This window comes from Vulpes lagopus, chromosome 5, assembly GCF_018345385.1.
Source record: "Vulpes lagopus strain Blue_001 chromosome 5, ASM1834538v1, whole genome shotgun sequence".
NCBI classification, from domain to species: Eukaryota; Metazoa; Chordata; class Mammalia; order Carnivora; family Canidae; genus Vulpes; species Vulpes lagopus.
Genome location: NC_054828.1, coordinates 85,294,293 through 85,318,044, shown reverse-complemented (window position 1 = coordinate 85,318,044; position 23,752 = coordinate 85,294,293). Strand labels below are relative to the sequence as shown.

At 53.2% G+C, this 23,752-nt stretch overlaps 4 protein-coding genes across 10 annotated transcripts; 3 read left to right on the top strand and 1 right to left on the bottom strand.

Annotated features, from left to right (window-relative positions):
* The first annotated feature begins 721 nt into the window (after positions 1 to 721).
* On the top strand, positions 722 to 2,753 carry LBX2 (ladybird homeobox 2). Of its 3 annotated transcripts, XR_005988088.1 has the most exons (3): positions 1,361 to 1,485; positions 1,863 to 2,085; positions 2,206 to 2,342. XR_005988088.1 is itself a non-coding variant. In XM_041757183.1 (2 exons), exons 1-2 carry the CDS (start codon positions 727 to 729, stop codon positions 2,583 to 2,585), a joined length of 861 nt encoding a protein of 286 aa, XP_041613117.1. In that variant the 5' UTR covers positions 722 to 726; the 3' UTR covers positions 2,586 to 2,753. The 3 variants fall into 3 exon arrangements, 2 of the variants coding, with proteins under 2 accessions (XP_041613117.1, XP_041613118.1); XM_041757183.1 differs by lacking the exons at positions 1,361 to 1,485; positions 1,863 to 2,085 and adding an exon at positions 722 to 1,207 and having other exon boundaries at positions 2,206 to 2,753; XM_041757184.1 differs by lacking the exons at positions 1,361 to 1,485; positions 2,206 to 2,342 and adding an exon at positions 722 to 1,207 and having other exon boundaries at positions 1,863 to 2,147.
* A 2,761-nt stretch (positions 2,754 to 5,514) lies between these two features.
* Positions 5,515 to 14,387, bottom strand: TTC31 (tetratricopeptide repeat domain 31). Of its 4 annotated transcripts, XM_041754516.1 has the most exons (13): positions 14,000 to 14,387; positions 13,757 to 13,845; positions 10,112 to 10,214; positions 9,761 to 9,978; positions 9,497 to 9,580; positions 8,978 to 9,034; positions 8,798 to 8,878; positions 8,480 to 8,683; positions 8,182 to 8,233; positions 7,978 to 8,068; positions 7,748 to 7,889; positions 7,430 to 7,531; positions 5,515 to 7,248 (listed from the first exon to the last, which is right to left on the bottom strand). In XM_041754516.1, exons 1-13 carry the CDS (start codon positions 14,037 to 14,039, stop codon positions 6,931 to 6,933), a joined length of 1,581 nt encoding a protein of 526 aa, XP_041610450.1. In that variant the 5' UTR covers positions 14,040 to 14,387; the 3' UTR covers positions 5,515 to 6,930. The 4 variants fall into 4 exon arrangements, with proteins under 4 accessions (XP_041610450.1, XP_041610447.1, XP_041610448.1 ...); XM_041754513.1 differs by having other exon boundaries at positions 9,761 to 10,214; positions 14,000 to 14,059; XM_041754514.1 differs by having other exon boundaries at positions 5,515 to 7,245; positions 9,761 to 10,214; positions 14,000 to 14,059.
* CCDC142 (coiled-coil domain containing 142) lies at positions 14,252 to 21,676 on the top strand. Of its 2 annotated transcripts, XM_041754511.1 has the most exons (9): positions 14,252 to 15,354; positions 15,672 to 15,758; positions 15,840 to 15,989; positions 16,124 to 16,254; positions 16,327 to 16,440; positions 20,239 to 20,353; positions 20,564 to 20,741; positions 20,860 to 21,059; positions 21,215 to 21,676. In XM_041754511.1, exons 1-9 carry the CDS (start codon positions 14,292 to 14,294, stop codon positions 21,469 to 21,471), a joined length of 2,295 nt encoding a protein of 764 aa, XP_041610445.1. In that variant the 5' UTR covers positions 14,252 to 14,291; the 3' UTR covers positions 21,472 to 21,676. The 2 variants fall into 2 exon arrangements, with proteins under 2 accessions (XP_041610445.1, XP_041610446.1); XM_041754512.1 differs by lacking the exon at positions 15,672 to 15,758.
* Positions 21,677 to 21,821: 145 nt separating this feature from the next.
* On the top strand, positions 21,822 to 23,673 carry MRPL53 (mitochondrial ribosomal protein L53). Its single transcript, XM_041754523.1, has 3 exons — positions 21,822 to 22,582; positions 22,683 to 22,795; positions 22,903 to 23,673. The coding sequence occupies exons 1-3, from the start codon at positions 22,491 to 22,493 to the stop codon at positions 23,034 to 23,036; spliced, it is 339 nt and encodes a 112-aa protein (XP_041610457.1). The 5' UTR covers positions 21,822 to 22,490; the 3' UTR covers positions 23,037 to 23,673.
* Positions 23,674 to 23,752: the final 79 nt, after the last annotated feature.

Sequence of the window (23,752 nt, the reverse complement as noted above, 5' to 3'; positions counted from 1 at the left end):
CTATCATAAATTAAAAAAAAAAAAAAAAGTCACTTTCCTCTGGGGAGGACCAGTGGCCCTTCCCCTTGCTGCTCCTACATGGTGGTTTCTGGGCTTCTCAGGCTGGAGAACCCTTATTTGAATGACAGGAGCTTAACAAGGAGGCAAAGATGGGCTGTGACTGTGGAGGCCACAGTCTTCCCTGGCAAAGACCCAGCCCAGGCAGGAGTGCTAATTTGCTGTGTCCTCTCTCCTGAGGTCCAGGTGTCCTCCGTGTCTTCATGTGTTTTGACTTTCTCAGGGCCTCTGAGCCTTGCTGGACCTGTCTGGGTCCAGGGAGCAGGAGGAGTCCACTCACCTGCCTTTGCTTCCACATCGCATCCTCATTACCCCGGGGTTGCAGACGCTCTGCCAGGCCAGGTCCTTCCAAGTCTCGAGTTCCCCCAGCCCCCTCCCGCCGCACTAATAACTTCCAGCCGCTGGGACCTCTTTAAGAGCGATCCGCAGGGGTGGGGCGGGGACGCCGGGGCTAGGTCGGGAGACTGAGGTCCTTCCTAGGAGGGATCGGAGATCCTAGAACAGTCATCTCTGATTCTCCCTCCTTGGGATTTTGCAAATCCTCATCCGCTGGGGCCAGGGGAAGCAATTTTATTGCCGTCTAGTTTATGAGCCAGAGCAGCGGCTTGACGGGGAGTCAGTCAGTGGCACACAGAATCTCGGGGGCCGTCCAGGAAGAGTCCAGCCGGGATGTGCACCGGAGCAGGTCGGCAGCCCGCTACAGCAGGTTGTTTCGGGACTCTCCGAGCCTCCCCACCCCGTAGAAATGCCGCTGCCGTCACATCTACCGGCCCCACCAGCCCCGAGCTGGGGGTTGGGGGCTCAGGAGGAGGGGCACCCGGGGCTCCGGCCCAGCGCGGGGGGCGGGTCCGAGGCGGGGGGCCCAGATCGGGAGCCGCGCGCTGGGGCCAGGCAGCTGCGGAGCCGAGCGCAGCCGGCGGCGGGACCGCCACAGCCCGACCGGCCATGAGCTCGGGACCCGAGCCCCGGCCACCCCGGACCCTATTCAGCATCGCAGACATCCTGGGCCCGCGCATGGTCGCCCGAGGACCTTCTACGTCTCCGCTTCCAGAGTCGAACCCTGGTCCCCCGTCGCCTCTGTGTGCGCTGGAGGAGCTGACTAGTAAAACTCTCCGCGGACTTGGCGGGCACGCACCGGAGTCCTCTGAAGGTATAGCGCCGGTATGACTTGGCCTTCTCCCCATCCCTCTCCTCCAGGTCCCGGTCTCGAACCTTCGTTCACCCTGGCTGCCACCCTAATCTGCCCCCTGCCCTCAACCCACGTGCTGGGACTTGGTCTCCCGCGCCTCCCCTCCCCTCCATTAGTTCCCAGGCTTCGCGGCCGCTCCTGGAGGCCGCCAACGCCGAGGGCAGGGCCGGTCTGTCGAAAGCTGAGTGACCCGGGCGACCGTTCGCTGTAGGCGGGGCAATCACGGCAGAGAGAGACCTGTGAGAAGGGGACAAAAGGCCTGAGCCGGAGGCTGTAAACGAGTGAGCTAGGGCAAGGGCGGTGCAGAAAGGCCTGGGAGGCAGGCCCGGGCCTCTCCGGGTGACCTCGCGCGGCTCCGAGCCGAGCCGCTCTCTTCTGGAGAGGACACAGGAGCAGAAGGTCCTTGGGGCGGCAGGGGTCGGGGACTACAGACTTCGCCCCTCCTTACCCTTTGATCCCCTATACCTCCGTTTGGGGCTCGAGGAGGAGGTGCCGGGTCATTAAAGAAGTGTAAGCCGAGAGTGCCCATCACGCCGCATGAGTCTTGAGAACGGTATGGTCCAGGTCCTATTGCACTCATCATGCCCCTCTTTTGACCGCGGTCGGCCCCGCCTAGGGTGCCGGCCCCAGCCTACAGGCCCGCTTCCCTGGGGCTCCGGAAGGCCTCAAAGGTCCCGCGCCAGGTGGCCCGACCCTGCGCCAGCTCTTCTCTGTCCTGTCTCGCTCTGCTCCCATTCCCTGACCTCCGCAGGATGCCCTCAAGCCTGCTGCCTTCCATACCCAGGTGGCCTGTTCCACTTTATGTCCCCCACTCCCACCTCCGCCTGAAACCCGGTTGGGTAAGGACCACGGCTCCGGGTCGGGTCCACCTTCTCCCTCCGCCTCCCCCGCCCGGGCTTGAGCACCCACCCCTAGGTTGTCCTCCGGGCCGAAGCCTGATTCCCGCCCTATCCCCGCAGGCCGCTCCGCCCCGGGTGCGGGTGCGCTGGGCCCTGGCCGGGCCGGCCGCAGACGGCGAAAGTCACGCACGGCGTTCACGGCGCAGCAGGTGCTGGAGCTGGAGCGCCGCTTCCTCTTCCAGAAGTACCTGGCGCCTTCCGAGCGCGACGGGCTGGCGGCGAGGCTCGGTTTGGCCAACGCACAGGTTGTCACATGGTTCCAGAACCGGCGCGCCAAGCTCAAGCGCGACGTGGAGGAGATGCGCGCAGACGTGGCCTCGCTGAGCGCGCTGTCCCCCGACGTCCAGGGCCGCCTCGCGCTGCCCCGGGGCGCCCCAGCCCCCGGCCGGCCTGACTCCGGGCCCCACCTGACAGCAGAGGAGATCGAGGTGGACGCCTGAAGGCAGAGCCGCCGCGGCCGCGGACTCTGGGGCCCCGCCTCCTCACCTCCGAGCCCGCGCCCTGTCCGGTTCCGGGGTGGAGGGAGGGTGTGGAGCGTCCCGCCTCCTCTGGCTCACAGTCCAGACGCTCACTTTAACCAATTGTTGAGAATAAAATTGAGACTCAGTCGTCTGAGGCCTCAATCCCCGATGCCCGGCGCCCGCAGCAGGAAGACCAAAATCTGCTGAACATCTTGCAGATTCCGCGTTTGGCCGCGCGCTTTAAACGCAAGGTCTCCTTTAACCCGCATAGCAACTCTATAAGGTAGGTGATGTGATTATGCCCATTTCACAAAGGAAGAACCACTAGGTAGGGATTTGGATCTATGCCAGCCTTCAAAGCGGGTGCTTGTCAGCCAGGACAGTGCTCTGCAAACTTTGAGCTGAGGGGTAAGAGATGGGACTCTACTAGCTGTGGGTGATCCACCCCTACTCACTGCCGGTAGGCAGCAGGACTCCGCCAGGCCTTTGATCCCCCCTCACCTTGGGGACCTGGCTCCTAACCGCTAGGCAGCCCCAGAGTGACCATGATGTGCCTAATTCTACCCTTTCCCCACCCTTCCCGCCCTGATGAGGTTGCTTGTTAGTGAGGTCTCTACCCTCCTCCTGCCTCCTCTGAAAGAACCCTATACTGAGACACAGGCTGAGTGAAACGGCTGGGAGAAAGGGCACAACCCTACTTCCAGGACCTCTGCCCTGCACTTGGGCAGGAAATGTCCCCACCAGGATGGTGGCCCTGACAGGATGGGGAGGCCCAGCCCAGACAGCTGAGGTGAAGCTTAGTGCAGCAGAGGCAGTTTTGTAGTGGCATGGGGCCTGCTACCACTGGTGGACATTTCTGAGATTAATTTATTACACAGGTAATTATTTACCGTCTGGCAGTCTGGTGGGGAGGGTAGAGGCCTACCACTGTGCAGGGCTGATCTTCAGAAGACCATGCTTAGGCTCTTTCCTGATTCCTCCCTCTCCGTGTCCGTCCTTCCTTGCTCCCTCAGACCTTTCCATGCTTCTGCCCAGATGCCACAATCTCATTCTCAAGAATGCTCTGAGAGTAGCACTTCCAGGATTCAAAGGGAGTCAGCTAGGGCCTCAGTTCCAGGTGGAGGTCCTAGGAGAGGATTTTTCAGGGAGAGTAAACAAGGCTAGAAGGCAGAAGGGAACCTGGCAGTTAGTAGCTACCACTTATTGAGCACAATTCAAGTGTTTTGCATGGATTAACCTTCACAGTTATCCCAGGAGATCATGAGGCTTTCTAAGTGTAAAGAGACTGAATCAGAAACTCAAGAAGGCTTGGTCATGTTATGAAGCTTGTAAATGGTGGGGCTGGCACTAACCTGCTTGCTTGCCTGCCTCAGGGGCTCATTCTTTTGGCCACTACGGTTCTGTCCCTGTAACTCTAACTGGGCTTGAGAGAAGAAAATGGTTTATAAAGAAAGCAGGGGAGAAAGGGCCAAAGGTAGGAATTTAGGCATTGTACTGTACATTGACTGTGGTCCTTGGAGGTTTTAGAGGGGAGAGCCATGCCAGCAGCATTAGAGCAGGCTAGTCTGGCTGCAAGTGTAAGGTGGACTGGGGACTGCAGGGACCTGAGAAAGGATTGTATCTCTGGGCGCTGCAGAAGGTCAGAGCTGAGAGAATCCAGGGCCAGACTTGGCAGGTGGGGGAGGCTGTAAAAGAGGAATCTGTGTGATTATCCCGGTGACTGAAAATTTCATCAATCAGTGACAACCTCACAAACCTGAGCAACCAGAAGAAAAATGGCATCATGGACTGAAATAAGGACTACTGGCCTAGGGCTAAGACTTTGTCAGCCATCATACGAAAAGTATTCCTTGCACCTGTGTTGCCCTTTGTATACATGTAGACAACACACACACACCCTGGTTCTGGTTTAGGGCCCCTTCTCATTTCCTTCATCTCCTTCCTAAGGCTGCCTCTCTGGAACCTTTAGAGTGACAGACTCATTCCTGCTGGCCAAGGACTTTCCCAGGTTCAGCACTGAAAATCTCCCACTCCAGGAAATCCCTCAGTCCCAGGAAAACCGGGATGATTGGTCACTGTGCATTTCAACCCTAGGGACTCAGAACTCAGGCTGCTGGGTTGGAACCCTACCAGTCAGCAGTGTGTAGGGGGCAAAATGGGGACAAGATGTCAGGAGTCCTGTGGCTCTCAGAGAAGATTCAAGTCCAGGATAGGTCACAAGCTACTGGGGAGGGGACATTTCTCTGAGTGGCTGGAAGAGCAAGGAGCCAACTTAGTCTAAAAGCAAAGATACCACACAGTAGTGATGGGTGCCCATTCTTTGAGGAACCCTAGTGGAGACCCCAAAGTAGGGAAGTACCTCCTTGCTGCCTAGAACAAGAAGGCCACATGCACAGGCCTCTAATGGAGTCACCATAACGTAATCATCCCTCAAACAAACACAACCACCTCTCCCCAACTAGGCATGAACAAAGAACTCCCAGAGCAAAGAATTCTTGTTAGGAAAGTATATTGAGGCAAATTAATTGGCTCTAGGCCATAATCCCCCTCTACTTGAGGCCTCCTAAATTCTAGCCCAGTGCTTCCACTTCTCATAATCAAGCCGGAGGTGAACAAAACTCAAATCTCTCCCACCAAGATAGCCTCCAGATGGTATATCCTCTGTCAGATCCTAAAACAAGTGGTTGGGCATTAGGATCACCTGGAGGGATTCACGAAACAAATTGCCGGGCCCCTGATTTAGAAGGTCTAGGGTAGGGCCTGACAATGTACATTTGCAACAACTTCCCAGGTTGCTGCAGATTCAATGCCTATGCTTGGAGAGCTGCAGCCCCAGGGAGTCTGTATTTTGTGAAATAAGCAACAACTTATCTCTTCTCACTGTAGGAATCATAAATATGTAGGACCCTTGCAGACAAAATCCAGTTTATTTAGCATCCATAATGTACCAGGCACTTGGTAGGTATTTCCTCACACTCTTTCAGTAATCACAACAGCCCTGAGAAGTAGAACTGCCCCATTTTACAGTGGAGGGACCTGAGGCACAGATGTTATGAGACCTGCTCAAGATGACCCAACCAGCAATGGCAGATTTCAGTCTGCTACACAGTATCTAAGGAGCTTGCTCCATAAACAAAAGGAATTTGGGAAAGCCCTATGTAAAGGAGGTGTTTCAACACCTCCTATACAGGTGTGAATGGTGTTGTCAAGACCTTAAGGCAGAAAGGATCATTTTATCCTGATGAACGGTTCCTCTAGGCGAAGCATTCTGGGAGACCTAAAAGTCCCCTGCAGATCCACATTTCAATGAGCTGGGAGAGTCCCAGGCAGGGGTAGAGAGGAAGCTGCCAGGATCTTAGAGAACCCAAAAGACCGTGATTATTACACGGGCAGTAGGGAATGACAGCTTTCTTTGGGGGGGGCAGTGACCCTTGGTGGAAATGCTCATTACAACGCCCAGTCCTGGGGGTGGCCCGGGTGGCTCAGTGGTTTAGCGCTGCCTTTGGCCCAGGGTGTGACCCTGGAGACCCAGGATCAAGTCCCATGCTGGGCTCCCTGCATGGAGCCTGCTTCTCCTTCTGCCTGTGTCTCTGCCTCTTTCTCTGTGTCTCTTGTGGATAAATAAGTAAAATATTTAAAAAACAAAACAAACAAAAACAATGCCCAGTGCTGGAGTGAAGAAAGAGCATGGCCACAGTAGCAGCAGCCTGGGTGCCTGCTGAGGTCCCATCAGCAGAAGAGCCAGCAGTGGGGAGGTGGAGATTTGGGAACCCTGCCTATTCCAGGCAGGAGCTGGTAAGGGACTTCTCAAATGCAAACCCCAGTGAATCTTCTAGTATTTGGAGGAAGTGAGGCTATTGGACAAAGGAGCGGTCAGAATATGCACCAAATGACAGGAAATGAGGCATGCAGGGCTCGGGCTACAAGAAAACAGGTGAGAGCTGGGTTCAGGAAAGTGAAGGGGGTGGGGGGACTCAGGCCTCACTCATCCCCTAACCCCATTCTTGAGCACAGAGTTCTGGCTGGTGAATGAATCCCTCAGGGCCAAGACGCAGAGCAAACCCAGAGCAACCCCGTATGCTTCCTGCTGGGTCTGTTGGAGTCTGAAGACCTGAACTTTCGTGCAGTTCCCTCCTGAGCCTTGGTGGATTTTCTTTCTCCTTACTGCCCCCAGAGGAAGCCATCTGCTTCAGAATCAAAGAAAGGTTGTTTCAGTGGACATGGGGCTCCTTTCTTTCATCAGGTCTCCGTGGCAAGAGGAGTGACCACCGGGGGAATCTTTAATTATGGTTTTAGACTACAAGGTCTCAAGATATGCAGGGAGCTATGGGATACACACATAGCCCTGTCCTATGAGGTACTGATCCTCCATCATCTGGCCTGAGGTAGATGCTGGGGCCACGGTCCTGATACCAGAGCCCTTTGAGGGGCCCTGGAGATGGAGAGTCTGGGGGATGGGCGAGTTGGAGTGGCTCAGGTGACAAGGGAGATGAGGCCAGGGTGCAGACAGGAGGACAGAGGCTCTTGGAGCAGCGCTTGGAGGGCGGCTGACAGGCAGGAGGCTTGAGACACTGGGCCCAGCACGGCAGAATGGTTGCGGGAAGCCAGGTGGTTCCTGGATTCCTCCTCTTTGCGGATCCTGCTGTGGAGAGAGAGGGAGCCGCACTTATTTCTCCTTCTCGGCAGCACAGCTCACGCCCCTCATCCCACCTGTTCCTGCCCTCACTACCGGCCTGAGGTGGAAGGGAGCAGAGCTCAATGTGGAAACTGCAGCCAGTTTTCCTGCTGCCCCCGTGGTCTGCCAATGGGCCCAGCTCCCTTACCAGAGCGAGGTGCAGAAGGCAAGAGTGGAGCTCCCGGGCTGCGTCAGGCTGGCAGCCGCCTCTCAGAGTCTCCTGGAACACAGCAGCTGCCTCCTCAAAACGCTTTTGTCCCAGAGGGATTGGAAAGAGGAAAGTGTAGGTATCGAGGGAATGAGGGAAATTATAACTGCCCCCTCCCCAAACCCACATCAGCTCCTAGTGCTGCTAACACTGTGACACTGTGGTACTAGGAGCTTTACTACAAAATGGCAATATAGACCCAAACCCTATACCACACTACCCAAATTCTGCCCATGCTTCCAGTCTCAGACCCAATACCTGCAGTCCCATCAAGGCCTTGCCCAGGCGGAAGAGGCCCCGGGGCCAGCCAGGTCGCAGGGTAAGAGCCACCTGGGCATCGGCCAGGGCCCATGTTGGCTGACCCAGCCGCTCATGGCAGAAAGAACGGTTTCCAAACAACCTGATAAAGACAAAGTGGCCAAAAGTCTGGATCTTCAACACTTTGCCTTGCCCTGACCTCCCAGCACAGTGGCCAAGCCCCTACTCACCGATGATCCCGGGGGTTGAGCTTCAGAGCCTGGGTGAAGAGAACCACAGCCTTGTGGTAGAAACCATTTTGGGCAAAGCTGGTACCCAACACTAGGGAAGAGAGAAGGTGGGGGGGCTCAGATGGGCCTATCCCAGGGAGAGTAGGGTGAGGAGGGAGGGTGAGGGAGGGAGGGTGGGGTGGGGGTGTGTGGAGAGAGTCTCACTTGCCAGCTCCTGGCTCTGCTGTAAGGCAGCTGCCAGCAGTCCCGGACATGCCTAGGGATGGGGAGCAAAGTCAAACAGGACTCAGGCCTCAGCCTCCCCAAATCCTTCTCCTTTGTTCAAACAATGAATATTGCAGTCAGCCTCATCCAACTTATGTAATTCTTATGACAGTTCTGCAAGATGGTACCAGCCCTACCTTCCTGCAGAAGAAACTACCCAGGGTCAGGATGACCGTGATCGAGCTTGACCCCAGATCTCTTAATCCTAGAGCCAGAAAACTCCTACTGGTCACCTCACCTCTGCCTTAGGACTCTGCCTGGGGCTCTCTTCTATCCGAGAGCTCTCTTCCTCCTGGTGCATCTTCTGATGGGGGCCCCGGGTTTTGCCTCGAGGTTCCGGGTTCAGTCCCTTCTCTCTGCGGGCACCAAGAGGCCAATCCTCCTTGCGCCCAACCTTGCGCAAAGCCAGAGACACAAAAGTGCTAGACAGATCCAGTGAGTCCTGCGAACAAAAAGGAAAGTCAGGAAGGGATGGGGATAAAGTATGTTCTGCAGGAGGGGGAGGGAAGGTGGACAGAGACCAAGAAGTGAAGGAAGCAGGGTGGGGTGCTCTCACCTCTTCCTCATCACACTGTCCCTGAGCAAGGTTCCTGGGGCTGGATGGAGGGCTCCCATCCCCATTTGGGGTGGCCTCAACCTGGAGGGAAGGCAGGTGGGGATCACCTTGAGCTGCCTGCCTTCTCAGGTCCCACCCTCCGGCACTTAGTGTTCTTCATATCTGCCTGTAGACACTCACCTTGGGCTCCCCGCCCTCCTGCTCCAAGCGCTCCTGTCGCTTGCGATCCTTTTGACGCTGCAATGATAACGGCAATGATGCTAATGACATATTTTGAACACTATATGTAAACATACACACAATTTGTATCTTGAAGCCAATTCTTTATGCGTACAATACAGACTATACATTGTGTACCACGTTAAGAGCTTTGCGTACACTATCTCATTTAATCCCTAAAACTCCATGAGGTAGATTTTGTTGTTATCCTTATGCTGCAGGTGAAAAAGCAGACAGGAGAGTCACCAGGCAGAGGTCTCACAGTAAGAAAGAGCCAGATTCCAACCCAGGCAGCATAGTGTGACTCCAGAACCACCATACCATATGGCTTCCACAAGACCCTCTCTGTCCAAGCTCTGAGCCCCTCGGCCCCCTCTGGCAAGAGGGTCCACAATGGGCCACCTTGAGTTCTCTCCTGTGCTCACAAAGCATCCCTCTCCTAGATACCTCTGGGTTCCCATCCTTCTGCCCTCCAGCTACCTTCTTTTTGAGTCTTTTCTTTTCTGCTTTCTGTTTCATGCGCTCCTCTTCAGCCACCAGCTCCTCAGCCAGATGGTTTGCTTCCTGGAGAAGGAAAACCAGATGACAGAGAGGCAGAGAATAAGAAAGCCAAAGAGAGGCCAGAAGTCTGGAAAGACCCTGAAAGGCTGGGCCCAGCTGAGGGGACAATACAGATGTATTACATGGAATATGGCAGTTGTAAGAGCACTGGGAGAGGTGGAAGCCCCTTGCTGGCAGTCTCACCTCTTCAGTCAGCAGGAGCTTCTGGGGCATGGCCACCTGCAGGAGGCTGTCTGAACTGGCAGAGGAAGAGGGGCTAGGAGCACAGGGCTCAGGCCCTTGGGGAGGATACAGAAAGGACTTCTGGAGACTACAGTATGTCCCCAGTCCCTTGGCCCCCTTGGTCCTTTCACTCTGTCCAGGCATTTTCCCCTCATCACAGAAATGGTCTAGGAGGTAATCTGTCAGGAGGGATAAGGAGAAGGGAAAGAAAAAGGAACATGAGAGAAAGGAGCATCTGAGGGCTAGCCTTCCCCAGGGCCCAATCTCAGAGCCCAGCCTCAATCCTTGGGCCCAGGCCCCTGCACCCCCCACCATGGTGCCACAGCTGTAGCCGCCCGCTGCTCCTATCCACATGGATCTGGTGCAGGTGCTGGGGATCACTCTCCACAAGCCGTCGAAGAAAATCCACTGTGTCCTGGAAGGGGGAAGGGAAGGGAAGCTGATGTTGGGGGTAGTTCTAGGGGCTTGGCTGGGTTGATCCCTCCACCATGGCAACCACAAACCAGCCACCTAGCCTGGAGAATCTTACAGATTGATTTCTCTCCACTCAGTGTCCTTAAGACACACTGCTTTGGCTTTCCTGGTATATTACCTCCTTCACTACTCTCCTGCTTCCCAAGGGTTGTGTGTGGCCTTCAGCCCAGCCTTTTCCATCATACAAGATCTTCCTTTGACCTGCCACCAAGTCAGCTACACTGATGTCCCTGAAAGAGCCCTCTTACCTGTTCTTCCAGCTATGTCCCCCACCATATCCTTGATTATGAGCAACCCCATATAACCCACGCTGGAACTACCTCATGCCTAAATGTATACAGCAGTTCCTGGTTGGCCTCTCCCCTGTACTCCATCTGTTTCCCCCCCAAACCAAGCTCTCAACAGATACATCCCTACTCAGGAACGTCCAGTAATCCCCCACTGCCAGGGCCATAGGCAAAACTGAGTCTAGCTCCTCAGCCTGGGCTTTGAAGTCTTCCAAAAAACCCCCTGGCTAACCTTCCCAATCTTCCTTTGTAATTCGCTCCTGCCTGGCTGCCATCATCCCTCTGCTATCAGGTTCCTTCCAGTGTTGGGATCTTCCTCCCAACTGTCCCCGAATCCCTCCTGGCTCCGAGCTTCTCCCCACACTTTGTCTCACCTTCAAACTCCAATTCCACCTTCCCTCAAACCTCTTTATCTCCGATGATCTCTGCCCTCACTCACAAGCTGTACTCACATAGTCTGTGTCATATAATTTAGAACCTTATTATTCACTGCTTTTTATTGCTCTCTCAATTGGCGAGAAGCATAGAACTGGAAAGAACACTTTGCTATTCACATCTTAGTTCTGGCTTTGCGACTGCCTGGCTGTTTGACTTTGGACAAGTCATTTAACCTCTCTGAACCTTGGCTTCATCATTCACAAAATGAGATGAGACTCTTCAAATCTTTCCCTGTCATTCTGTGATTCTTATAAGAATCATTTCCTCAGTGTCAGCTTTGGAGGAGGACAGGAGTCATCTTGTCCCCGTGTGGCATCTTCGGGCCTGAACAGGGCACCATACCTGACTAGGTGGTGGCCCACTGACTGAGAAAGTTAGAAGCTACATGAAACGGCAGAGTGCTAAACTAATACACAGGAAGGACTTCAGATCACTGAGGGATAGTCAAGTTTCTAAACAGTTTCAGAGCCAGAATATCCTTCAGGAGACAGCCCTGACTCAACAGCATCTTCATTTACACTGCTGTGTGCTTCCATCAAGTCTTACTCTCAAATTCAATTTCCTGGTGGGTTTAATTCAACTTCCTAACTGGCCCAGTCTAGCCATTTCTAAAAATAAACAAAAAAGGGATTACCTTGACCTTCTACCTCTCCCCAGAGCACAGTCTGTGCTATTCTCTTAATTCACCACATGGCCCAACACAATCTGGATCCTCAGTACTCCATGAATCATCTCCTACCCTCTGGTCCTATCTCTAACTACAGTGGTGAGTGGTCTCCTCTGAAGTTCCTACACACATCAAGTGTGCTCCCATCTCAAGGCTTTTGTCTGTGTTACTTCCTCTCCCTGGAATGCTCTTTCCCCCGTGAATGACTCACCCCTTCAGATCTCTGCTTAAACCTTCTCCAAGAGGCCATTTCTGACTATTCCCTTTATTTTTTTAATTTATTTATGATAGTCACAGAGAGAGAGAGAGAGAGAGAGAGAGAGAGAGAGAGGCAGAGACACAGGCGGAGGGAGAAGCAGGCTCCATGAACCGGAAGCCCGATGTGGGATTCGATCCCGGGTCTCCAGGATCTCGCCCTGGGCCAAAGGCAGGCGCCAAACCGCTGCGCCACCCAGGGATCCCTTCCCTTTATTTTTTATAAACATTTTATTTATTTGAGAGAGAGTGACGAGAGAACAAGTGGTGGGAGGGGCAGAGGGAGGTGCAGATTTCCTACTGAACAGGGAGCCTGATGTGGGGCTCTGGGATCATGACCTGAGCTGAAAGCAGATGCTTAACCAACTGAGCCACCAGGGCGCCCTATTCCCTTGAAAAAAAAAAGAAACTCAATTCCACTCAGCACTCCCCATCCTTGTTATACTTTCCCTTGTACTTTTCATATTTGGTATACTATATTGTTTACTTGTTGACTGGCTGCCTCCACTAGATGCTTCTAATTCATTGACTAAAAGGATTTTTGTGGGATGCCCGGGTGGCTCAGTGGTTAAACATCTGCCTTTGGCTCAGGGCCTGATCCAGGATTCCTGGGATTGAGTCCCATGTCAGGCTCTTTGCACGGACCCTGCTTCTCCTCCCTCTGCCTGTGTCTCTGCCTCTCTTTCTGTGTCTCTTATGAATAAATAAATAAAAATCTTTAAATAAATAAATAAATAAATAGATAGATAGATAAATAGATTTTTGTGTTGGTTTACTGCTGTCTTCCAAGTGCCTAAAAACAGTGCCTGGTACATCGTTGGTGCTCAGTAAGTGTTGAATGAGCAAAAGCAGAGAGACTGGTGAGGATACCATTCTATTAGAGATGCAGCTAGGAGCTGGGTCTGAAGAACCCTGTGTGATCCAATGAGTTTGGGCTTTGACTTGTCAGTGATGGGAGTGGGACTGATCTGGGGAGTGAAGCACTCAAGTGAAATAGCACTGGGGAAGGAGATGATTCTAGGGGTGGAGTGTTTAGTTAAGCAAGCCACAGTGACTCTTCAGGCCAGAAAGAATGAATTCTTGAACTAAGCCAGTGGCAGCAGGGGCAGTAATAGAAATGACGGGCTTGAGTCAAGAGACATTTCTGAAGTGGATTTTAGTGACTGACTCAATGTGTGAGGTAAGGGAAAGGGAGGATTATATACAATGATTTTTAGAGTTCTGCATTAAGCAACTGGATGTCAGTTTGTGTTATCAGCCAAAATTTAGATTAGAGAAAAACATCCAACTTGCAAAGATGATGAATTAACTTCTGGACTTGGTGAGTTTGGGGTTTTGGAGATACCCAGGAAGCAGCTGGAAATACACCTTCTCAGTGCTTCCAAATCTGATCGTCTTCCTCCTTCAACACACTATCACCTAGTTGAGGACATCCAAGCCCTTGTGCCAGACAAAAAGCGTTTCAAGCCACTTGCTGCCTTTTTCCCACTTCATCCCCCCGCCCCCACTTCATTTCTAACAGTTCCAGCCAAACCACTCAAATCTGACTTCAGTGTTCTCTAAACTTTTCCTTGCCTTGGCGACTTTGCTCACACTGTTCCCTCCGTTCTTAGTATCTTGCCCTGTGCAACTCCCGCCCACTCCTCAATCCTCGCCTCGGAGACCCTCGTCCGCCCAATCCTGCCCACGGCCACCACCCTCCGTTTACCAGGCGCCCCTCCGCGGAGCCCTGGGAGTCCGGTGTGGCGCCCAGCTGTGGCGGGGCTCAGCACAGCTGACTGGAAAGAGGCGTGACCGAGATAAACAGGGCTAGGGGGAGCGAGGAGTCCTTTTTACCTCGGCGCCATAGTCCTCAGGGCGGAATTCCTTGCAGAGTTTGGGGGCAGCAGCGGCCCCCAGCGGGCAGCCAGGCAGCAGAGGACAGTCTATGATAGTAAAGGAAGGCGGCGACGCGTCAAGGGACTCGGGAAGGAGGGGCCGGAGCCTTCCGCCCACCGCACAAGACCCTACTGAAGACACACCCAAGTGGGGCTGTCCCTACCCTCCTGGACCCCCTCCCGTCTTGCCACACCTGCTTACCTAGCTTTATCCGCCCCACTGTCTTCGGAACCGGCGCCATCTCCTATCAACAGTGACCCGAAAGTGAAAGACGGTCGGGTGTCCGGCACCGCCGACGGGCGGCGTAGGACGGAGTAGGCCGCCATCTTTGTTAGGGGCAGAGCCTCCGGTTACGGAGCGCGAGAGAGGCCACGTCGGTCCCGGCGGCGCGCGGGCTAGAGATGACGGCTCCCGGGACCAGGCGGAGTCCCGGCGGCCGCGGGCGTTGGGCGGGGCGGGCAAGTAGGAATCGTTAGGTTCGTTCGGGCGCCCCATGGCCCAGGCGTCTCGCTCCGGTGGCCTTCTGCCTCCGCTCGCTGCGGTGCCGCCGTCGAGGGCGCAACCCGGGGGCGCTGTGGAGGAGCGGGGGCAGAGAAGGCAGGCGGGGGCTCTTCGCGGGGACTCTCGTGGCTGGCAGGGGCTGCCAGTTGCCGGGAGCATTCCCTGCCAGGACCCGCGGCCCGGCGGAGCTCCAGGAGGGCAGCCGTGGTGGGCGGCGCCGGCGGACGCGGGAGAGCACCACGAGGCGGGCGCCGCGGGCTGGTGGCGGGAGGCTGCAGACGGCCGCCCAAGCCCTCCCGCGCTGCAGCGTCTCCGGGCCGTGTTGCTGCGGCTGCTTCGCGAGCGGGAGCAGCTCCTCCAAGCCCGCGACTGCGCCCGCCACCTACAGGCGGCTGTGCGCCTCCTGAGGATCCTGAGCCCCAGCGCGCCGGCCCCCGGCCCCTTGCCTCAGCTGTGCGGCGACCTGCTCCTGCACCCTTCCCGAGGGGCCGTCCTGCGAATCGGCCTGCTGGAGACTCGCGTGCCGCTACTCCTGGCGCGGCCCGCCGGACTGGCCGCCCAGTGCCTGGATGCTGCCATCCAGATGCAGCTTCGAGCTCTGGGTCGGGAGCCAGCCAGCCCCGGCTGGTCGTCCCAACTTGCCGACGTGCTGCTGGCGCTTCCCGCCTACCACCAGCTGCAGGGAAAAGCCTTGAGCCCCGTCCCAGGGGCTGCGCGCCCTTTCCCGCCTTCCCGTGTGCTCCGCCTCCTGACGGGGGAGCGGGGTTGCCAGGTGGCAGGGCAGCTAGATGAGGCGCTCAAGGGATCAGGCTTGCGGGATCAGCTCCGCAGTCGGTGCCAAGAGGAGCGGGAGCTGCTGCCCGGGCTGCTAAGGCTGCTGGGGGGCGTGACGGATCCAGCCAACAGCAGACTGGGGCTTGGAGGGGCTGGAGCCCTGTGGAGCCAGTACTGGACCCTGCTGTGGGCAGCTTGTGCTCAGAGTCTGGACCTAAGTCTAGGACCCTGGAGGGACCGCAGGACAGTGGTACAACAGCTGAGTCAGGCACTGGGTCAGGGTGAGTGATGGGCCTGGGTGGGCATTTGGGCAGTCTGGGGTCTCTTTCTTCTCCCTAGCCACCTCATTCCCCGGCCAGCCAGACTGCAAAAGCAGGCCCTTTAGAATAAACACTACAACCCCCACCCCTTACGCCCCTCCCCAACTCCCCTCCCCACCTGACAGGCTAAAGCATCTGGGCTTTCTAGGCCAGTCTTGCTTTCTACTCAAGTCTTGAGTCTTGGTGGGAGCCTCTCCTCTTCCGCTGTCATTGAGTGGGCAGTGGTTCTGGAAAAGAGAGGCCTTCTTTTCAGGCTCCAGAGCCATTTCTCCCACTAGCATCCCTGCCTCAGGAGTGTGAGAAGGAGTTGGCTTCTTTGTGTCGCAGCCTATTTCATCAGTCTCTTATCTGGAGCTGGGACCAAGGTGAGAGAGAAGGAAGGGGCATTGGGAATGACACAGCCCCAGATTGCCCCTTCCTCATCAAACCGTATCCCTCATCCTCAGGCTTCTGCCAGGCCTTGGGATCTGCTGGTGAAGATCAGAGCAGCCCTACCTCATCCTCTCATACCGCTGAACTTTTGCAACAGCTCTTTCCTCCTCTCTTGGATGCCCTTCGAGAACCCAGGTCAGGGCTGCTCTTCTGTCAGCATCCAGGTGAGACAAGGTGCTGGGGATGGAGGAAACAGAACAGTTGAAGATGTCCCCTTTATGCCTTTACTCTGTCCTGAAGCCTGCCTCCTCCCAGAGGGGTTCTGGATCTCTCAGATACTCCATCCTCCTCTCCCCAGGTCCTGCACTGTTTGCTCTGGGGCTCTGTACCCTGCAGACCACCTTGGTCTGGTTTTTGGGCAGAACTCAGCAGCATCTGGCAGCATGGGCCCCAGGTTCCTTCCTGCTTCTGATCCAGAAGAACTTACCTGTGAGTAGTTAGGGAGTGGGAAGGGGAGCAGCCTGGGCTGGGCTCAAATCTCACTTCCTGTTTCTGCCAAAGCCTCTATTGCAGGAGGCAGCAGCTCTGTCTAGACTGGCCTCAGAGGAAAGTTTGGCCCTTGAACTGGAGCAGCAGCTGGCCCTAGAGATCCAGAAGCTAACTGCACAGATCCAGGTGAGAAGTGCAGGAGTCCTGACAGTGGCAGTTTAAGAGTCAGTTCTGTGCCCAGCTTTGGGGTTGGGGTGGTGGTGGTGAAACATCCCAGTGACTTGGAATGTCCTTGGAGTCTGCTGAATTTATCTTTTCTTGCTCTGTTCATTTTTTGTTCTCTCTTTCACTTGTTGTTATGGAAAACTTCAAACATATACAAAAGTAGAAAAGCATAATGGATCTCCATATTTCTACCCTGAGGCTTTAACAGTTATCAACTCATGGTCAATTTTGTTTCATGTTTATGTCAGGCTCTCATTTTGTGATGTTAACAGCCACTGATCATTACTGCCTAGATCCATTATTTCTTTTTCTTTTTTTTTTTTTTAAGATTTTATTTATTTATTCATGAGGGGCACAGAGAGAGAGAGGCAGAGACATAGGCAGAGGGAGAAGCAGGCTCCATGGAGGGATCCCGATGTGGGACTCCATCCTAGGACTCTGGGATCATGCCCTGACCCAAAGGCATATGCCCAACCGCTGAGCCACCTAGGCATCCCCAGATCCATTATTTCATTAGGGGGTGCAAAGTGGCGATATTCAAATTCTATCATTTCTTCATTTATTAGTTGACTTACTCCTATAAAGTGAAATTTGTCCTCATTAATTTAATTTTTTAAAATTTTTTATTGCAGTTCAATTTGTCAACATATAGCATAACACCCAGTGCTCATCCTGCCAAGTGCCCCGCTCAGTGCCCATCACCCAGTAACCCCACCCCCCTGCCCACTTCCCCTTCCACTAACCCTTGTTCATTTCCCAGAGTTAGGTGTCTCTCATGTTTTCTCGCCCTCACTGATATTTTCACTCACTTTCTCTCCTTTCCCTTTATTCCCTTTCACTAATTTTTATATTCCCCAAATGAATGAGACCATATAATGTTTGTCCTTTTCCAATTGACTTATTTCACTCAGCACAATACCCTCCAGGTCCCTCCACATCGAAGCAAATAGTGGGTATTTGTTGTTTCTAATGGCTGAGTAATATTCCATTGTATACATATACCACATTTTCTTTATCCATTCATCTTTCAATGGACACGGAGGCTCCTTCCACAGTTTGGCTATTGTTTGTCCTCCTTAGTTACTTGGTTACTCTGAAGTATATTTTGTAGAAAAAAGGTAAGATAAACGATTGAATCTTTCCTTTTACTTACTAGCTTTTTTAAAGCTTTTATTTATTTGGGAGAGAGAGTGGGAGAGCACTTAGAAGCAGGTGGAGGGGCAGAGGGAGAGCACTTACACACAGGGGGAGGAGCAGAGGGAGGTGCCAGGCAGACTCCCTGCTGAGCACACAGGGGTGGGGGTGGGGTGGCTGGATCCCAGGACCTAAGATCATAACTTAGCTGAAGTCAGCCATTTAACTACTGAGCTACCCAGACACTCCTTTTATTTACTAGTTTTGAGATGATGTCCCTTCTCTTTTCTAAATATATCACTTATATTTTTATTAAAGTAATACACGTCCATAGTTTAAAAGAGAAATAGGATATTATTTTAGAAGGCTTCTGATGAAAAAAACCCAGCACTTTAATTGCCCCCACTCCACCTCTGGTTCCTGTTCCACAGTGATAACCTTCATCCACTTGTCTGCCTTCTCATATTTTTCTTCTAAACTTATGAATAAAATTATTAAACTTCTGTTTTAATTTTTCCCCATATTGCAGAGTATCTGTTTCTCCTATGGAAGATGTTTCTCTGTCTTTTTGTTTTCTCTTCCTGCCCAAGTTCCCCTCTGCCCTGAATAGGGACAAGACTATGGAGTTCAGACTTTGTCCCCCTGCTCCTTTTCTCTCTGCATTCCTACTTACTTACACTGCCTTGGTGCTATGCACTGAACCATCCCCCCTAACAGTTTAGCCTTAACATACCATCTACATCTGCCTGTTCTACCTCAATTTATTGCTACCTTCTTCAATTCAACATACCCCAGAGCAGGCTCCTCATGAGGATGTTGGAAAATGATGGCCATAGAAACTCTGAAGAAGGAAGAGTGTGGCAGGCATATTGTTACAGAAGCTCCGTACAGGGTCTATGGCTGGAGCTGGCGGTTAGGCAGCCTCAGAGGAATGGCAAGGGTTACTGGAGGCAGTCAGTTCATAGTTCCTTGAGGGAGTAGTGGGGAGATGACCTGACCAAAGCAGAAGCTCCCTGTGTGTATGTGTGTGCATGTGTGCATGCTTGTGGGTTCAGTGGGGGACTGTGGTGGAGAAGTTAGGTTGGCATAATATTGTGAAGGGCACTGAACACCAGCCCACAGAATCTGGGCTTTGTCTCATGAGTAATAGCCATGGGAAGAGCAGGAGGGGAATAGTGGAGACTATGATAGAGTCTGATACAGCTACAGTGGTCAGGTTGGGAGGTGAGGAGACATAAGAACAGAGATAGGGAAAGTGTGCTTACCATGTGAACTGACCATTGTGCAAATGACTCTTCATGCCTTGTTTCTCTGCCTGGTAATTGCAGTGTTGGGAGTCTGCTCTGGGCATTCTACTGCATAGGGCACTGGCATGGAAAAGAAGAATCAGATGTGATTTCTTCCCAGCTGGACTGTAACATCCCAGACAGAAAAACCATTTCATAGTGTGACCTTGTGTCTTCTGAGAGTGTTGAGTGCAGGGAGATTCCTAACAAATATCAGTTGAAAAAAGGGTAATTTCCTTGGCATAAATAAGGAGTTTTGGTTTTCAGGAGAAGAGAGGTAGAATTTAGATTTAGGATAGGCTGTAGTCAGGATATGTACCAGGAGCTACATGAGCTCTACTTCTCCCAGTCCAGCCCCCAGACCCCTTTCTCTATTCAGGCTAATAGGCATCTAATCATGTTTTCTTTACAGAGCTGCCACCACATTACCCATTTCTTAGGGTTCCTTTCCAAGATGGACTGTAGAGACCCCTCTTTTTTGCTCTCTCATTACAAAAAGATAACCTATCAAAGCACAGAAGCGAAAACAGCACCTAGGCCGTTTCTTGCTTTACTATTACTCTGGGTAAATGGAAGTAGGGTATAAAAAAATTTCAGCGCAAGGACATTGCAAAGGTTCCTGAATCTCAGAAAGTTACAGTCATCACTCATGGTCTGCATATAGTTCCTGCTTTCCTTTCATAGATGATGGAAGATCGTACAATTCCCCCTTTCTTTCTTCAGCTTCTGCCTGTCTATAGATCATGCAGACCCCTCTCTCTAGCATTTGCTTTGGAACATTCGTAGTATTGAGGATGTCTCCCTCTTTTTTTCCTATTAATGTTCCTATAGAGTAAAATTAACCTGGAGGATTTTTAGACAACCAAAGTTGAGGAGAACAGGGTAATCCTATGGCAATTGTCTATTTTAGGTTATAGACAATCTTTTATAATCTATAAAAGATTATAGACCTGGGTCCAGGCCTTTAGTAAAACCCAATAAAAGGGCATCTCTCTTCAGAACTGTCCAAGCCCATGGAATTATGCATACACACTTCTGTTCTGGGGCTTTATGGAAGCAAGGTTAAACACCTCAGATTTATTTATTTATTTATTTATTTATTTATTCATTCATTCATTCATTCATTCGAGACACACAGAGAGAGGCAGAGACACAGGCAGAGGGAGAAGCAGGCTCCATGCACTCGATCCTGGGGCTCCAGGATCATGCCCTGAGCCAAAGACAGATGCTCAACTGCTGAGCCACCCAGGCATCCTGAACACCTCAGATTTAGAAGAGCATCGTAATTTGGCAAGTCCCTAGCAGATAAGCCCTTTTTACTTTCTCCATATCTCCACAGCTCCTGCCTGAAGAATCACTAAGTCTCTTTTTTCAAACATGTCATAAACAAGCCACACAGGGCTTTGAACTCTACATGCCACGGGGTCGGTACTGGCGGCATCGGCTCTCTCCTGGTAACTCCTCTTCCTAGCATTCCCTTTCACAGTTCCCATGGGTAACAGTCTCCTGACCCTTCCAAATCCTAGCTCCACTCCTCTGTCTCCATCCTTGCCCTCACCTTCTGTGCCCCCACAAATCCTATCATTTTCCCCCAAACACTCTGTTAGGGCCTCAAAGGATCTCCTATAGCCTCATATCCTGTCCTTTCTGTTCTCTCACTCCAGAACTGCCCAGCATTCCTAGTGAGTATGCTGGGTTGGTGGTTCGTACTGTACTGGAGCCTGTGTTGCAAGGATTGCAGGGACTGCCACCCCAAGCCCAGGCCCCTGCCCTTGGCCAGGCACTGACAGCCATCCTGGGTGCCTGGCTTGACCACATCCTCACGCATGGGATCCGGTTCAGGTGAGGAGAAAAGGAGACAATGGCAGTGGGCTGAACGGAACTGGAAAAAGGGAGGGGGATAGGTGGGGGCAGAGCAGTTAGAGGCAAGTGGCCACATTGTACCTTGGCCTTCTTTCAGCCTGCAGGGGGCGCTGCAGCTCAGACAAGACTTCGGAGTGGTCCGGGAGTTGCTGGAGGAGGAGCAGTGGGGCCTGTCCCCTGAACTTCGCCAGACTCTGCTCATGCTCAACATCTTCCAGAGGGTGGACGGGGCCCTGCTGTGTCTATTCCAGCAGCCCTTGCCCAAGCCTGAAGCCCAAAGGAGGCCTCCGTGTTGCTGTGAGTCACTCTTCCCCCAACTCTAGGTTCTCTTTGCTCTGCCCCTTGCTACTTTTGTGACCTACTTCCCATCCTCATCACTGACCTCCTGTAGTTGTCACTAGTGGTCATACCTCCTCCTCCCCACTGCCTGTCTTCCATTTCTGCCTTACCAGGTACATGCAGTGAGATCCAGACCATGGAATTGCCCAGCAGCAGCCTCAACAGCCTGGAAAGTTTGGAGCCCCCTCTTCGGCTTGGAGCACCCTCAGCCCAGACAGCTCAGCTACTAAGCACACTATGGGGTGGGGGACCTAGCCCAGAGGCTTACCTGGTGGGAAATCAGCAGGCCTGGCTTGCCCTGAGGCAGCACCAGCGCCGCTGTTGGCACTTGCCTTTTCTTTCCTGCCTGGGGACCAGTCCTGAATCCTAAGGATCCTGGGACCAGGAGCCAGAAAGAGCTATCCAAAAGCCCAGACATTTAGAACTGCCCATTAAGCCTACAATTGGGAGCTTGGAGGAAAGGATACCTGAGAAACCACAAGCTACATAGAGCCTGGACCTAGAAGTGAAGAAGCCGAGATCCCTCCAGTGCCTGCAATCCAGAGTAAAGGGCCAGACCTAGAGGTCAGCATCCATGGGAGGCTCAGGTCTAGTTCTCTGACAGTGAACACCTCCCAGGGCTAGGCCCTGGGAGAAGAACCATCAGATTGGAGCCCAGGGGGAAGGGAGAGAAAAAAAGCAATACAAAACAGTGAGCCTGGGATACCACTTCCTTTTAAGTCCCAGGAACCAGGTTGACCATAAAGTTCTTCAGGAACCAGAGGTGGAACAGGCATTTCTGCACTTGGATCAGTCCGGAGAGATGTATTACCCTATACTCCCGACTCGTAACTCAGTCACTTAAAGATGCTGGGCTAAAGGGACCTTAACATTTAAACTTTGGTTACTCAGAGTTCAACGTGTCTACTCTTCAGTTACCTGAGCAGGGTTTACCCGCTGGCAGCTGTATAACCCCTGCCAGGGTAGCGTCCTCACCGAAGGGGCCAGCGCTGAAGATGGTGCTAACCTAGACCTGGTACAGCAGCGTACGCAAGGGGTAAAGGCCGCCCAAGGCGGACGTGTTTTCCGAACCGGGCGCGACGGCTTCTGCACTATGTATTGTTCTCTCCGTGGTACCAGAGGACTATTAATGATAGGTATTTACCGACCGCTTACTTTGGGGCCCTTCATACCCCGTATGGAAACCACCTCCCTCCCTGCTGGCCTTTTCTACTCCTCTCCCCGGGCGGCGGAGGGAGGGCAAGCACCACGGAACGCTAGCGCCGGAGTCGGAGGGCGGGAGAACCGGAGGGCCGAAGAGCAGCACGCCGCAGCGGCCGGGTCAGGGAGGAGAGCGATGTGGGAAGAGACGCTTCCGCCCGAGCGAGGCCTTCCGGGGCGGAGGTCACCATGGCGGCGTCCTTGGCTCGGCTCGGCCTCCGGTCTGTGAAGCAGGTTCGGGTTCAATTCTGCCCCTTCGAGAAGAATGTGGAATCCACGAGGTACAAGGCGGAAGGACTGGGGACGGGAAGGGGACGCGTCTTCCTCCCGCCGGGGGTCTAGCCCCCTCGGCCGGGCGCTCAAGCAGTTTTCGCACCGCAGGACCTTCCTCCAGGCGGTGAGCAGCGAGAAGGTCCGTTCTACCAACCTTAACTGCTCGGTGATTGCGGACGTGAGGCACGACGGCTCCGAGCCCTGCGTGGAAGTGCTGTTCGGTGGGCTCGGGTAGGGAGGCGGGCGGGAGGGGTGCCAGGAAGCCCGCGCGCCCTCAGCCCCGGCCCCGCCGTCCTCCCGGTGCCTGACTCGTTTGTTTCTTCCCCAGGAGACGGGCATCGCCTGATTATGCGCGGCGCCCACCTCACCGCCCAGGAAATGCTCACAGCCTTTGCCTCCCACATCCAGGCGAGGACTACGGCGGGGAGCGGGGACAAGCCCGGACCTGGTACCGGGCGCTGACAGCGCAGAAGAGCCCAACAAACAGATTTTAGCTTTGGATTGCTAGGATAACTACCTAAAAAGAGCTCGAGAGACTTCATCACCAAGATCACCATCTGCAGGGGAAAAGAGCGCCAAAAAACAAAACAGCGAGAGCGAGCCCTGTGATTACTAATCTAAACGTTTCTGGAACGAGACACGGATCAGATAGGGGTCTGGACAAACCTGAATTTATTTCTATTACCACCACTCCCTGCTTAACCGTTTTTGAATTTGGCTTTTCCCATCACTCACTCAAGGTACCTCTTTTATCAGCCAAATCCAGTGCTGTTTTTCTTCGTCCTCATCTTACCATCTCAGTAGCGCCTGCCACTTTTAATTCACTCCATTGTGGAACTTCTCTTCCTCTTGGGTCTTTTTTTTTTTTTTAAACCATAAAAGTACTATTCTCATCCTTCATTTTCTTTTCTATTCCTGGGGAATATTCCATATTCTTTTCTTTTCTATTCTCTGTCATAATTCAAACTACCCTTGGGTTAAATCCTTCATCTCTGTTTAGCTCTAATCCCAACTGCTGTTATAGTCAGGTTATGTACTACGGATTTCCTCCAAATCCCACAACACTGTCCAAAATAAAATTGTTAATTTTACATACACATATACTTGCCTCTTCTCCTGACGTTCCCATTTCTTTTAAAGGCACTTCATTCACTCAGCCTTCGAGGTGGGAAACCAGA

Coding starts and splice junctions, on each gene's coding strand:
- LBX2 (XM_041757183.1), top strand. CDS start 727: ATGTGCACCGGAGCAGGTCGGCAGCCCGCTACAGCAGGTTGTTTCGGG. Junction 1,208..2,205: donor CGCACCGGAGTCCTCTGAAG/GTATAGCGCCGG, acceptor CTATCCCCGCAG/GCCGCTCCGCCCCGGGTGCG.
- TTC31 (XM_041754513.1), bottom strand. Junction 8,879..8,977: donor AGGAGGGCGGGGAGCCCAAG/GTGAGTGTCTAC, acceptor CCTTCCCTCCAG/GTTGAGGCCACCCCAAATGG. Junction 7,249..7,429: donor GCCTTCTGCACCTCGCTCTG/GTAAGGGAGCTG, acceptor CTCTCTCCACAG/CAGGATCCGCAAAGAGGAGG.
- CCDC142 (XM_041754511.1), top strand. CDS start 14,292: ATGGCCCAGGCGTCTCGCTCCGGTGGCCTTCTGCCTCCGCTCGCTGCG. Junction 15,355..15,671: donor GAGTCAGGCACTGGGTCAGG/GTGAGTGATGGG, acceptor TTCTCCCACTAG/CATCCCTGCCTCAGGAGTGT. Junction 15,990..16,123: donor GCTCTTCTGTCAGCATCCAG/GTGAGACAAGGT, acceptor TCCTCTCCCCAG/GTCCTGCACTGTTTGCTCTG.
- MRPL53 (XM_041754523.1), top strand. CDS start 22,491: ATGGCGGCGTCCTTGGCTCGGCTCGGCCTCCGGTCTGTGAAGCAGGTT. Junction 22,583..22,682: donor AAGAATGTGGAATCCACGAG/GTACAAGGCGGA, acceptor TTCGCACCGCAG/GACCTTCCTCCAGGCGGTGA. Junction 22,796..22,902: donor CTGCGTGGAAGTGCTGTTCG/GTGGGCTCGGGT, acceptor TTTCTTCCCCAG/GAGACGGGCATCGCCTGATT.